Genomic DNA, 15,440 nt, shown 5'->3' on the forward strand with positions numbered 1-15,440 from the left:
AGCCCTGCATGACCCTCCCAGGCCCTGTCCTACATGTATCCTTTATAATAATACTGTAATCATAAGTATAGGACTATCAGTGAGTTCTGTGAGTTAATCTAACAAATTATTGAACCTGAGGGAGTCATGTCAACTCCTAAATTTACAGCCTGTTGATCACAGAAATGTCGGTGGCTCCCAAGACTTGCTAACGATGTCTGAAGTGAGGGCAGTCTTGTGGAGGACTTTGCCTTTAACTCATGGGATCTGGCGCTAACTCCAGGTAGTGTCAGAATTGAAATGAATTGCAGGACACCCAGTTGCCAGTGGCTGAACAAAGTAAAGAAGAGGCTTCTAGAAGTCACATCTAGTATCAGCAAGAAAGACTGCTGTGATCAATCAGAAATGTCTGCCATGAAAGCAGAGTTATGCAGGAGTAGCATGTGTGTCACATAACTGCCATCCTTGTAATGTCATCAATGAAGTTTTTGTACCAAAAATTAACAAACTCACCCAACGGTAGGAAATTAAGTGTTTCAACATACCTGGTAGGCAGCTTTTCAAAGTCAACATCTAAGAATTGTTCATAGTTAGAAACAAAATTGTCCAACCACAGCTTCAGGTAATCTGGATCTTTCTGAAATAAGAAAACCATTTTAATATTAAGTACATCTTTCAGGAATTTTTTTAAAAAATGCTTTTACTCCTATTGAGCAGATATGAATTGGTAAATCTAAAGAAGCAATAATATGAAATCTCTAAATGATATACAGAAGACATATGTGTTGTTTTAAAATGTATACTAAGTATAGTGAACCCATGGCATTCACACAAAGAGCTACAATCTGAAAAATGTCCTATAAGATTCTAAACAATTTGCCCTCCCCTATCTCTGTGGCCTTATCCACTGTCACCCTGTACTATACTGGCTTCCTGGCTGTTACCGGGACACACCAGACATGCTCCCATCTCAGGCCTTTGCAATGGCTGTTTTCTCTACCCAGGACACTCTTCCACCAGATAGCTGAATGGCTAATTCCTACATCTTCAGGTCATTCTTTAAATGGCTTATTCTCAATGAAGCCAAATTTTACCACCCTTTCTTAAAGTTACAAATCTTCTCACTAACCTTTACCTTCTACCCTATTCTGTTGTCCCACCTCATGGTGCTTTCTCACCTTCTAACATACTGCATAATTTATTTATTTATTAATTTATTATCTGTCATTTCCCCTAGACTGTAGGCTTCACAATTTCAAGGCCTATCTAAGGGCCCACCACAAGTGATTTCTTTTTACTAATGGGCACCAAGTGCCTAAAACAGTTCCTGGCATTGACCAGGTGCCCAATGAATTAATGAAAAATATAAAATGCATAAATAAGATAAAATGGGAGATGGATCATTAACCTAAACATAAAAACTAAAAAATCGTCTAAAAGAAAATACAGAATACCTTTGCAACCTTGGGGTAGACAAAGATTTATTAGCTAGGACACAAAAATCACAAAGCAAAAAAAGAAAATAATAATAATTCGTCTTAACCAAAATTTAAAACTTTGATTCATCAGAAGACACCATTAAGAAAATGAAAAGGCAAGCCATATGCCAGCTGAAAATATTCTCAGAACATATATCTGACAAAGGACTTGTACCAAGAATATATAAAGAACTCCTATGAATCAATGTAAATAGGACAACAACTCAATTTAAAAATGAGCAAAAGGTTCAGACATTTCACAAAAGATACACAAATGGCCAAGTAGCATGCAAAAGCATTCTCAACGTTATTAGTTATCGAGGGAAATGCAAATTAAAATGAAATGGAATACCATTACACAACCACCAGAATGGCTAAAATTTAAGACTTTCCATACCAACTGTTGGTAAAGATGTGGAGTAACGAACTCACATTTCTGGTGGGAGTATAAAATGGCATAATCACTTGGAAAACAGTTTGGCAGTTTCTTTTAAACATAAATTTACCACATGGCCCAGTCATTCCTCTTAAGAGAAGTGAAAACATATATCCACAAAAACAAGTTGTACAAAAATGTTCATAGAAGATTTATTTTTAATAGCCCAAAACTGGAAACAAACCAAAATTCTATCAACAAGGTTAACTGATGAATTGTGGTATATTCACACAATGGGATGCTATTCTGCAATAACAATGAATGAACTGTTGATAGGACAATGAACAGAAATTTCAAAAACATGTTGAGCAAAAGACGCCAGGCATTAAGCATATACACTGTGTGATTTCACTTATACAAAGTTCTAGAGCAGGCTATGGTGACAGAAATTAGATCACTGACTGTCTTTCAGAGGACTGACTACAAAGGGGCACAAAGACAACTTTCTTAGATAATAGAAATTTTCCATTTGTTTTATTACGTAGTAGTGACACAAATGTTTGCTTGTATCAAAACTCATCAAATTTGACACTTAAAATCTGTGCTTTTTTTTTTTAGAAGATGTTGGGGGTAGTTTATTAATTAATTATTAATTATTTTTGCTGTGTTGGGTCTTCATTTCTGTGCGAAGGCTTTCTCTAGTTGTGGCAAGCGGGGGCCACTCTTCATCGCGGTGAACGGGCCTCTCACTATCGCGGCCTCTCTTGTTGCAGAGCACAGGCTCCAGACGCTCAGGCTAAGTAGTTGTGGCTCACGGGCCTACTTGCTCCACGGCATGTGGGATCCTCCCAGACCAGGGCTTGAACCCATGTCCCCTGCATTAGCAGGCAAATTCTCAACCACTGCGCCACCAGGGAAGCCCAAAAATCTGTGCATTTTAAGGTCTGTAAGTTACATCTCAAAGATGATTTGAAAAAAACCATGATTCCTCAGAAATATCTTTTTAAATATAAATTGCATCATTAAAAATGGGCTTCCCTGGTGGCCCAGTGGTGGAGAGTCTGCCTGCCGATGCAGGAGACACAGGTTTGTGCCCCGGTCCGTGAGGATCCCACATGCCGCGGAGCGGCTGGGCCCGTGAGCCATGGCCGCTGAGCCTGCGCGTCCGGAGCCAATGATGCTCAAATTTGTTTCCTTCACCTCATTAACACTTTTTTACTCCAGTCAATTTCAACATGATATCAGGAGTCTTACTTACTCATTAAATAACACTGGTTAGGTACTGCTCTTGGATAAAGGGAACTCAAATTATTTATTTCCCTAAAATAAAAGCATTACACACAAATCAGAATTCCTAAAAGAATTGTTGAAAGAATACGCAGACTGCTAACCTTTTGTGTATTTTTTCTATTAATATACTGCTACAAAATCAGATCACAAATTGTTATAATCCACATCATCCCTAAGACAGAAATATTTCAGAAAAAGAACTACCTCTTGTGAGAAATTTTCTCAAGGATTTCATTAATTGCTTTTTTCATTTCCAACCAGCACTTCATTCATTCATTCATTCATTCATTCATCATGATAAGACTCCAGAAATACAGGTAGCTGGAGTTTTCCTTATCATGGTTCCTTTTTAATAAACTAGAGTTTTAATAAACTCTGTAAAAGTTCAGCACAAAACAGTTTATAATGCCATAAAGAATTAATGTATTTCTCCTCATAGTTTATTTAGAAATTCTACCATATCTAGTTCAAAGTCTGAAAGTCAGAGTTACCAAGTGTTTGGTAATTCAGAGTTTGTTAAGTACAGAGTTCTCCCACGAAGTTGAGCAACTAACTATAAAGAAAGAAATGGTACTTAAGGCTGGAAATGTTTTATTTAGTAAGAAGTGAAGCATTTTTTTTTGAGATTCTGCAATGCGCAAAGTATTATAGCAGGTATTTTAAAAGTATACATCATCCCATTTACTCCTTACAACCATCTAGAGGTTTCATTTTCCCCATTTTACAGGTTAGAAAAGCAAAATTCTAAGGATATATAACTTATCCATAGTCATACAGCTAGCCATCAATAGTGCTGGGATTAAAATGCAAAGATACATGAATCCAACTGTGCTCTACTACACTACACTACACTGTCTTTGAACTGTGAGCAGGAATAAAATGGAGCTTAGTGGACAAAAAGAGGAAAAGAGGAACTAAGGATCAGTAAACTCAAGGCCATAAACAATTTAACACATAAAACAGCCACATTCCACACAGCCTGAGAAAACCCTCAAGAAGATTTATACTTTACTGCCAAAGGCCATAAAAGGAAAAATGTCCACACACCCAGAAACAATATTAATTAAATCTCAAGCTTAGCCACTTTCATGGTTAAGAGAGTTGGATACAATGAAACACCACAGTAGGGTCTATCTCTCCATTTGTATGATATTTATTAACACAACACACAAATGTATTAAGTACTACAGGAGCACTGAGGCCAGATTATATGGATTCTAACCCCTGCTCTGTCACTTTCTTGAACAAGTCACCCTATGTTTGCACAACAGTTTCTTCTATAAAAATGAAGATAATGATAGTACTTTCTTTACAGGGTTGTGAAAATTAAATAACCTAGTCAAGGGCACATAGTATATGCTAAGTATAATGTTACTTTTTTTAAAGTTATTAATTTATTTTTAAATTTATTTATTTATTTATTTACTTATTTACTTATGGCTGCATTGGGTTTTCGTTGCTGCGCATGGTCTTTCTCTAGTTGCGGCGAGCGGGGGCTACTCTTCATTGTGGTGCACAGGCTTCTCACTGCAGTGGCTTCTCTTGTTACGGAGCACAGGCTCTAGGCACACGGGCTTCAGTAGTTGTGGCACATGGGCTCAGCAGTTGTGGCTCACAGGCTCTAGAGCACAGGCTCAGTAGTTGTGGCGCACAGGCTTAGTTGCTCCGCGGCATGTGGGATCTTCCTGGACCAGAGATTGAACCCGTGTCCCCTGCATTGGCAGGCAGATTCTTAACCACTGCACCACCAGGGAAGTCCCTAATGCTATTTTTATAACCTATTATGTGCCTAAATTATGGCTCACTCACAAAACAGGAATGTTCCATGCTACACATACACATTTAAATATTTCAAGATCCCCTGTGCCACATGATTTTAACTGTATTCTTTTCCTTTCAAATCTCTGCATTTGCTCTCAGTATAACTTTGGGGAAGTTACTTCATCTCTCTGATCTGTTCTTGATCTATAAAATGAAGGTAATACTTCCCTTCATAGGGCTGTTGAAAGCACTGAATGAGATAATACATGTAAGGCACTCAGCAATACCTGACATTTAGCAAATGCTCAATAAAATAAGCAATTATAAAATAATTAAAATCAACTTTATTGATCTTGTACTCAAATATTCATCCAATCATCTGCCGTTAAGACAGTCCTTCATTTGGACTGTTATGTAGCTCCCTACAGGTCTCTGTAGCTTCAGTTTCTCTCACCTACACACAGTTACTAATGGGGTTTGTTAAATTTGAGTCTAATCATCTTTTCTCTCCTGTTCAAATACTTTCAACGTCCCCCCATTACCAGAGGACGAAGTCTAAACACTTAGATGTGCTGTCCAGTGCAGTGACCACTAGCCGAATGTGATTATTTAAATTACATTAAAGCACAGGAGGCTTTTACCTTCTTATAACATCCACTCCTCCACTGGGAGGCTTTAGTGGGTAACAGAATTAAGGGATCCATACAATTTCACCTAGTTCTTATGGGCTAGGGTTACAGGTAAGAATGGGGGAAACACCTTACTTCCTCCACACAACGATATTTGGGTTGTAGTATTCTTTCAAGTTTTATAAACTTTTAGATACATACATATATCTCAACCATATGTTGGGAAACTTGCAACTTACATATGAGTTGCATTTTAAAAGTTCAGTTCAGTCAGTTATATTCATAACATATTTTTAATGTCCTAGCAAAAGAAGATAAATTCCTCCCACAGAAACACTAGGCCAGCCCTCAAGGTTTTCTAATAGAACTTAGCTGCTTCAAAAAACATTTAATAAGTACATGCCAACCATGTACCAACCAGGGACAGTGCTAGACTCTATGGACATGAAGAGAAAACATAATCTTATATCAATTATTCCTCAATTTAAAAAAAAAACCATAATCTTGTCCTCAAAGTGCTCTTTTTTCAGTAGGAAAGAAGAGCATAAACAAATAAGTGCAAAACATCATGAGAGGTAGAAGAGTTGTGAAAAGTATCAAAACAATACAGAGGGAGCTACTGAATCTGTCAAAGTTGGAGGTAACTGAGTAATAAAAGTACTCAAAAGTTTTCACAAATCATAAACAGATATTCTCAAGGAGAGAGGAGGGGAGAGGCGAATTCCAGACAGATAGAAAACAGATAGAAAATAGCAAGATATGCTCAAAGGATGTACAATATTTGGTATTGTCCCACCATGGAAAGAACAGGAAGCAGTGGGACAGGTACATAGAATTATAAGACTGGAGAAGTCACCATTTCCTAAAGCAAGTACTTAACAATACTGTCGGTTTCGATGAGAACAGATACAATTTGAAAAGTTTTAAAAAAAGGAAAAGGAAAGATGGCTATGCTTAATCAAGTTAGAGAAGCACTAGTTAAGCAAAATTAAACAAGATTTTTAACAATACATTATCTATAAGATGACATATGTGGGACTTCCCTGGTGGCGCACTGGTTAAGACTCCACACTCCCAATGCAGGGGGCCCGGGTTCCATTCCCTGGTCAGGCAACTGCAGCAACTAAGAGTTCGCATGCCACAACTAAGGAGCCCGCCTGCCACAAATAAGGAGCCCACGAGCCGCAACTAAGGCCCAGCGCAATCAAATAAGTAAATAAATAAATAAATAAATTTTAAAAAGATGAACTATGCCTTATGAATGCCATTGGAAGGGGTGAATATGAAATTTCTGAAACTCATACAACCACAAACCTTATCTTCCTGACTCAATTTCATTAATTTTATCAAAGAACCAACTTTTTATTTGGTTGATCCTTTCTATTATGTTTATTATTAATTTCTGCTCTTTCCAAAAGCATTTTATTAAATGAAATCACAAACATACAAAAAAGGTGGAGAGAATGGTATGACTCAGTTTCAACAACTTTCAAATCATGTGTAACCAATCTTCTTTCACCTACAGCCCCATCCTCTAATGTTACTTTTAAGCAAACCCAGATATCATATTTCATCCACAAATATTTCAATGTATATCCATAAAAGGTATCTTCTAAAATATGACAATATTATATCTAAAAAAATTAGCAGTTCTTTAATATCAGTTCATGTTCAAATTTTCCTGACTTACACACAAAAGCCTTTTTTAGATTTTTTTTTTTTTTTGATGTAGACCATTTTTAAAGTCTTTATTGAATTTGTTACAATATTGCTTCTGTTTTATGTTTTGGTTTTTTGGCCTCGAGGCATGTAGGATCTTAGCTCCCCAACCAGGGATTGAACCCACACCCCCTGCATTGAAAGGCAAAGTCTTAACCACTGGACCACCAAGGGAAGTCCCACAAATGCCTTTTTTAACCGATAAGATCAGGACCCAAATAAAGTCCATAAATTGCAAACTGTTGGTATATCTTTTAAGTCTTTTTAAACCTGTAGGTTTCTATTACATTTCTTTTTTTTTTTTTTGGCCCTAATTTATTTGTTGAAGACACTGGGCCGTTTGTGATTTAGTATTTCTCGCATTAGGGATTTTGCTGACTGCACATCTTTATGTCATTTAACATGTTCCTCAGTCCTCTGTATTTCCTGTGAAGTAGTAGATCTACAGACTGTCAGATTTAGAGGTGTTTTTTTTTCCCCAATAAAACACAACGTAGGTGGTGTTATACATGTCCTTCAAAAGATAAATTTCTAGTTATCTCTTACATGATGTTAGAAGCTACCGATTATCTTTTCCTAGATCCAATATTTTATTATGAGTAATTTCTGTAATAAACCTTATAATTTCCTTATACCACCATGACTACTAGAAAGATTTGCAGAAGGAAGAGCTATTAATTTATTTTCAAACTCACTTCCAGATTCTTAAAATTATATCCAGATACAGATTGTATTTATGTCATTCATCCCAAGCTGTTAAATAATGAATAATTTTTATTAAAATTAAACATTCCGTGATACATGTCAACCTTCTTATGTACACTTCCTTCAACAACTGAAAAATAATAAATTTCAGAATTTTCACATTAAAGAAAAAAAGCCCTCACAATTTCCTTCACTCTACTTTGGGCCTATTCTGTTCTTTCCTTGTCTTCTTGAAATGGATGATATATTAATAATATATTCCTACATAAAAAATTAAATTTAGGAGCTTGAACAACAAATATCATCTCAGTTTTTCAGGGTCAAGAATTCAAAAACAGCTTAGGTGGGTGGCTGTGGCTCAGCATTTCTCACAAACCTGTAATGAAGACGGAAACTAGGGCTGCAGTCATAGCAAAGCTTGACTGGGCTGAAGGAACTTTCAACTTCACTCACGTGGTGGTTGGCAAGGTTTCAGTTGTTCGCAACATGGGCTTCTCCATAGGGCTGCACGCAACATAGCAGCTTGCTTCCCCCAGAGCGAATGATCCAAGGAAAAAAAGAGTAACTGAGATGGAAACAACAGTGTCTTTTCTAATTTCGGAAATGACATACCATCAGTTTTGCCAAATTCTACTGGTCACAGACAAACCCTGATACAATGTAGGAGAGGACTATAAAAGGGTGTGAATACCACGAGGTGGGGATCTTGAAGGCTGGCTACCACAAATGACTAGTTCATTTATTTTTAGCCTCTTTCTCTAACACATTTGTAGCCATAAATTTTCCTAAGTAATGCTATAAGCACCCTCCATTTAGAAGCTCTAAAATGCTTACTTTTATCATTCAGTTCCACCTCCCCAAAATTCTAATTTTCCTTCATTACTTGTTCTTTAATCAAAGGTTTGTTTTCAAGTGTAGTTCATGACTTTTTTTTTGCTATTTCTTCCTTAGCAACATTTCTTCCTTAACTACATTCGTGTCAGAAAACATACTCTATTTCAATCATCTGAAATTTGTTGAAACTCGCTTTAAGGTATGTCATATCATCATTTTTGTAAATATGTGTGCTTGAAAGGAATGTATGGGTGTTGTTCTACATAAATCCTTTTTAAATTTGTCAATCCTATTGTTTAAATCTTCTGTATCTTTACTGATTTTTTTCTTTGGTCTGTTCATTCTACCAATTACTGAGAAAAAAATACTAAAATATGATAAATTGAATTTAAAAACTGCCATGATTTTCATATGTTCATTTCTCTGTAGTTCTGTCAATGCTTGCTTCAGAGACTAGGTTATGAGGTACACACAAATTTAAAACTGTTATATTTTTCTGATGAACTGTTGTTTTGCTGAAAATGACTTTATTTCACTTTCCTCTTTGAAAAAATGTCACTTGGTTGGAAATTCTACATTAGTATTTTCTTTAAAGATATCAATCCATTATCCTTTCCCTTCCATCATTATTACTGAAAAATCAGCTATTAATGTGTAATCCCTTTGAAGATAATCTTTTTTTCCTCTGGCAGCTTTTCAGAATTTTCTCTTTCCCTTTGGTTTTCTGCAAAACCACTGTGGTTTCACTATGATGAATCTTGGTATGGAATTTGTTTTATTTTTTCTCCTTGAGTTTTACTAGACTTTCATCAATCCTGGAAAGCTCTCACCTGCAATCTCTTCAAATATTATCATTTGTTTCATGCTTTCTTTACTCTCCTTTTCAGAGTCCAATTAAATATGTGTTAAATGTTTTCATACTATTCTTCAGAACCTTCCATATTTTCCAACTCTTTGACTTCCTAGGATATATTCTAAAAGAATTCTTGTGACCTCCCTTCCAACTCTCTAATTCTCTTCAGCTATCTAAACTCCTATCCAATTTATTGGTTTTTAAATATCATTATTGGGATTTCTTTCCTATTTCTAGACATCCTTTTTTACAACTGCTTTTTATACAATATTTCTCTGATTCTAAGACATGTAATGTTTTACATTTTGGCATCTTTGAAATCAAAATGCATCTTACAATTGCTGTCAGAAAGGCTGCTGTTATATTTGTCACTGCCTGTGCAAACCTGGTAACAGGTGTTCATGGTGATGTCCTTTTGCTAGATTTATGTGCACAGCTCATACTCCAACATGTTGAGATTACCTGCTGTTCAAAATGTCTTCAAAATATTATACTAAATTAATCAGTAAAATGAAGTTATTGTGTACACAGACAGGCAAGAAAACAGAGCAGCAGGGTATAATTTGACATTAATGATGAGAATCTATACTAAGACTGCTTTTCCTTTGTACTTTTGTTCATGCCTTATATGTGTCTGGAACACCCTCTGTGACTATTAAACTATTAATTCTTTAAAACCTCAATCAAATGCTACCTCTCCAACTAAGCAATCACTGATGACTTCATTCATCCTCCCTTAGGTCCCACATCCCACAATCTAAGTGGGAAACTGACTCTAGTTGGAAAAGCATGACCTCAGATGAAGTCACAGTCAATTAACCAGATGAAAGTTATAAAATTTTGATGGAAATTCTGATAAAAACCAGTCACATCCAGGAAAGATTTGGAAACCATTTAAACACAAACAAAAGAAGCAATATTCTAATAGAGGCCTGTGCATAAAAATAGGCTTAGAATACACCAACCCCTAATGAGAAAGATTTTTTTACTTTAGGTATTTCTTAAATTTTAAGTAACTATTCATTCAGATAACTACTTTAATGAAGTTCTACATTTGATCAATAGAGTGTAGAGAATTCTCAGTTAAAATTAGCAAGGCTTGAAAAGACCAACATGTAGAGTATTGGAATGTTAGGTGTAATATGTGCTGTTGCTTTCTGTGTTCATCTTGGAGTTTCACATATAGTTAATAACAGGTAAAGAAATTTCTGCTTCAAGTGTTTTGGGGAAGTCAGTCAAGTGATCATGTAGCACTGCGGTGCAGGATGTCAATAACTGGGAAGGTTGTGCATATATGGGGACAGGGGGTACATAGGAACCTACTGTACTTTCCGTTCAATTTTGCTGTGAACCTAAAACTTTTCTAAAAAAATAGTTTATTAATTTTTTTAAATGACCAAATTTTTTAAAAGATGAAAAATATTAAATTCAAGGGATAAAATGACAGTAAATAACATGTACATACAGTAGGCATCCAATAAAAACTAGCTAAATTGGACTAAAATAAATTCCTTAGAAAGGAAAAGCATATCACTATGTATGCATTAATTAAATATAACACTGACACTTTTTAAATGGGACTTATAAGTTTAAAACAATATTCAAATTTCATATCAGATGGAAGTTTTTCAAATTTGATATCCTAATGATTTGTAGTAGTAAACGTTAACTAATTTACACAGACTTTTCGATCACATGCATAAAAGTACTTTAACTAAAAATCTCTGAATAATGAAATTTTTACTTTCTTTTTGCATATCTGTATTTTCTAAATTTTCTACAGTTAACTTGTATACCTTAAATTTAAAATTTTTTAAAGCTTGGTATAAAAGTAAAACATCTTTACTACTTTTTCTTAGAGCATAAATCTAAATTAGAAAGTCTATATATTGTCATGCTTCAAATGAAGTTCATTCATTACAAAATGAAATTTTATATTTTAAAACTTAGTTAAATGTTACATTTTGACAAAAATCATAAGTCAAAATTATTCAGTAAAAAAGTACAAACCCACCTCACAATGACACCATAAATTGAAATAGTACATATCTTTCCTACTATTCTAAAGTTTATTGTCAGGAAAGATCATGTAGTAGTTAAATTAAAGGCATCAAACAAAACCACTGGGGTTTTTTTAGAGACAAACTGTTTTGAAATGCTTGAATGACTTTTGTGTGAAATGCATGGATCAGTTAATGCTTTGGTTCAACCAAAGAATAATTTTACCAATTTAAATCTAAGTCACAAGACATAAATTAAAAGAAAATGCTGATATTCCTTAGATATAGTTAAGAATAAGTTTGAAAGGTCCTTGGCCAGATAAGTACAAAAATCAAGAGTAAACATTTTAAAACTTTAATAGCAGTTTGTCAGTGATTTTAAGTCTGAATTCAATTTAAAAATAAAATGGGGGCTTGTATTTTTAACATCTTTTTTCCCCACTCTTTTTAGAACTACTTTGCTAAAGCCACCAATTAATCTCTTAACTGGAATCCAATACACACTCCGTAATGCTTTTCTTCAAAGCTATGTTGAATTTGACATCCCTCTACTTTCTGAGGCAACCACTCACTCCTGGCTCTCCTCCCATTCAAACTCTTGACTCTTCTTCCTCTATCCTCCTCTTAAAAGATAATATTCTTCAGGACTCCCTGACTTTTGAGCCTCTTCCCTTCTTACTCTCATGTAACTCTTCAATAATTGTCAGTATGACAACTCTCAAATCTTTATTTCCAGCATAGACGGCCTTCTGAACTCCATTTCGTGGGGTGTTTCTCTACCTAGATATCCTCCAGGCACTGCAAACTCACATGTTTACCTGAAAACCTGGTGAACTTGCACTAGCTAACTTGGTGAATAGGATGACCTAGTACCAGTCTGCAAAACCAAAAAACCTGAAAATTATTTTAGGCTCTTCCTTTTCCCTCTTCCTCCACACCTACACATTGAAGGGCTATCAATTCAACCTTCAACCTTCTACCAGGGAAATTTAAATTTTGATATTCAAAAGGAAAGAATAATACAAAATTTTCATGCATCTTAACAACTTTTTAGAGTAGTGCATAAGCTCCTCAAGTCAAACCACAAAGGTAGTAATATTCCTTTCCTAAGGGCAAATCTCACATCTATTGACAAAAAATACTCATTTCTTGCTTTCTTTCACATCTAACTTCCTAAAATGAACATGTAATTGGTAACCAATACTACTAAGCTGATGATTTTGTTTTGTTTTGCCTTAGAGTCAAACAACATTACTTTCTTTATATACAAAGTCATTATTAAGCCAGAGTAAGTTGAGAGCTATTTCTATCTACACTTTGTACCTATCAGAGACTTATTAAAAATGGGTTGCAGTGGCAGGGATGGGGGAAAGGGCAGCAGGCACCATGTCGGGCCGCGAAGGTGGCAAGAAGAAGCCCCTGAAGCAGCCCAAGAAGCAAGCCAAGGATATGGGTGAGGAAGATAAGGCATTCAAGCAGAAGCAGAAGGAAGAGCAAAAGAAACCTGAGCTGAAAGCGAAGGCCGTGGGGAAAGGTCACAGGTGGAATTAAGAAATCTGGCAAAAAGTAAGCTGCTCCTTGTGCCTGTAGCAATGATGATCCTTAATTCCATTCCTGTTTAAACATCTGGATTAAACAGCTGGATTCCCTGCCATAACATCTGTTGCTACCCATAGCTAGAATAAGTGTTGTCTTAGAACCTACTGCACATTTAAGAATAAACTTTTGTAAAACAAAAGAAAAAATCATACAGTGGCTCATCTTGTCTTTAGTTCCTGCCATTTCTACCTCAGCTATGAGATCCGCATAAACCCAGCCCAGAATCCTGCCAAACTGTGTCCTTAAGCCCCTGTCCTATCCTGAATTCTGTACCACCTGGAATTAAACCAACTCATTTGAAATGAAAAAAAAAAAAAGGGCTAAATTATACGGGTTGATGTATATTGGTACACCTTGCCAAAAGTTTCACTTACAATTACAACCAAAATTGTATAAATAAATTACAATTTTCTCATTAGAAGAATATTCATCCATTTTTTTCCAAATCTATATATAAAAAGAGGTACATGCCTTTTTATCTGAATAAAACACCTCTAAATTCTGTTTTCCTTATGAAGCAAAACTTTTATTCTGAAAAGGAAGTTTACTCTGAGCTCATTGCAAAACTATCTATTTCAGTCATATTCCAGATTTAGCAGGACAAAGGGCAACAGCAGGAAATGGAGCATCACCAAGATCCAAAACAAACTTGGTTTAGAGTAAAAAAAAAAAAATCCCAAATCATTACTGGGATAATTAAGCGCTATGCTTGAAAGCAAAAATAAATAGATTAAAAATTAAGATGGGGGGACTTCCCTGGTGGCACAGTGATTAAGAATCCTGCCAATGCAGGGGACACAGGTTTGAGCCCTGGTCCAGGAAGATCCCACAGCCGCAGAGCAACTAAGCCTGTGCGCCACAACTACTGAGCCTGTGCTCTAGAGCCCACGAGCCATAACTACTGAGCCCACGTGCCACAACTACTGAAGCCTGTGCACCTAGAGCCCGTGCTCTGCAACAGAAATGACTGCAATGAGAAGCCTGCACACCTCAACGAAGAGCAGCCCCCACTCACTGCAACTAGAGAAAGCCCATGTGCAGCAACAAAGACCCAACGCAGCCAAAAATTAATTAATTAATTTAAAAATAAAAAAAAATAAAAATTAAGACGTTCATGAGCACAGCTTCATCACTACTGGTAAAAAGACAAGAGAGTATTTCCCACCATCATTATACCATATGAAGACAAAATAGAAGTAATCTTGATACACATACTCTCATGCTCATATACCTTTTCTTTACATGCTAATAAAGATTACATTTTTATATTTCTTAGCTTACCCTTACAGTGCATTTAAATACAGTCAATTCATTTTGTTCTCAACAACTTTGAAAGATATGCAAAATAATTATTTTTTCCATTTGAAACATGAAAAAACTGAAACATAAAGAAACTAGGTAACCTGTCTTTGGGTCCTTAAAATCAGAAACAGAATTGGGACTAAATCTTGGCTCTAATTCTGAAGTTTCACAAAATTTTCCAGTGTAAATTGAATCTCAAAAAATAAAAAAGCTAGTGACAAAAATGAACCGTGAATTTCAACCCACATTGCCACATTTCAAAATGTCATGTTTTTACTCACTTTGTATCTTTTTACTGAGTTAATGCATTTGATACTTTCCATTACACAGAACAAAAACGACTTAACCTTATCAAAGAATTTGAGGACTCAGTTTCTTCTGCATATTTTGGTGACCAACTGTAGCACTACTGAAAGGCTAAATGTTGAACAGAAATATATCCTTATGCCTATCTAAGGGGAGCAGTTGAGACAGGGATACGTACATATCTGTTCTATGCAACATACGAATTCCAAAAAGTTGATGATAATGTAGAAACCAAAATTGTTTTCAGCGCCATCTCTCTTACCATAAGCACATTAAGAAATAATGTCAAAAGAAACAGGGAATTACATGGTGCCTAACACAGATAATATAAACTAAAATCTTTAGGTATTAAAAAATAAAGTTACCTTCTACACCTGAGAAAAGTATGGCTCCGATGAGAAGTAGTTAACTATTGTACTAAAATCCAGATACAAAATTAAACCTGTTTCCAAGTTAATGTTTAACTTATAAGAGCTATATGAAATGCACTGTTGATGAAATCCTTGAGCCTGGGTGGGGATGACTGTTTGGAGGCAAGAAAAGTTCAGACTACATAACTTAAATTAGTAGCCTAATACATTAGTGAAAGACCCTGTATAGAGCAGGAAT

At 35.5% G+C, this 15,440-nt stretch overlaps 1 protein-coding gene across 1 annotated transcript in view; it reads right to left on the minus strand.

Moving 5' to 3' along the window:
• Positions 1 to 15,440, minus strand: part of NBEAL1 (neurobeachin like 1) — a gene marked incomplete at its 3' end in the record, with an annotated part of 145,371 nt that overhangs the window by 124,515 nt on the left and 5,416 nt on the right. The window contains exon 3 of the mRNA XM_007469188.1: positions 525 to 616. Coding sequence (XP_007469250.1) covers positions 525 to 616 — 92 coding nt within the window. The remainder of the gene's footprint in view (positions 1 to 524; positions 617 to 15,440) is intronic.

Source organism: Lipotes vexillifer, unplaced genomic scaffold (genome assembly GCF_000442215.2).
Source record: "Lipotes vexillifer unplaced genomic scaffold, Lipotes_vexillifer_v1.1 scaffold259, whole genome shotgun sequence".
In the NCBI taxonomy this organism is placed as follows: Eukaryota; Metazoa; Chordata; class Mammalia; order Artiodactyla; family Lipotidae; genus Lipotes; species Lipotes vexillifer.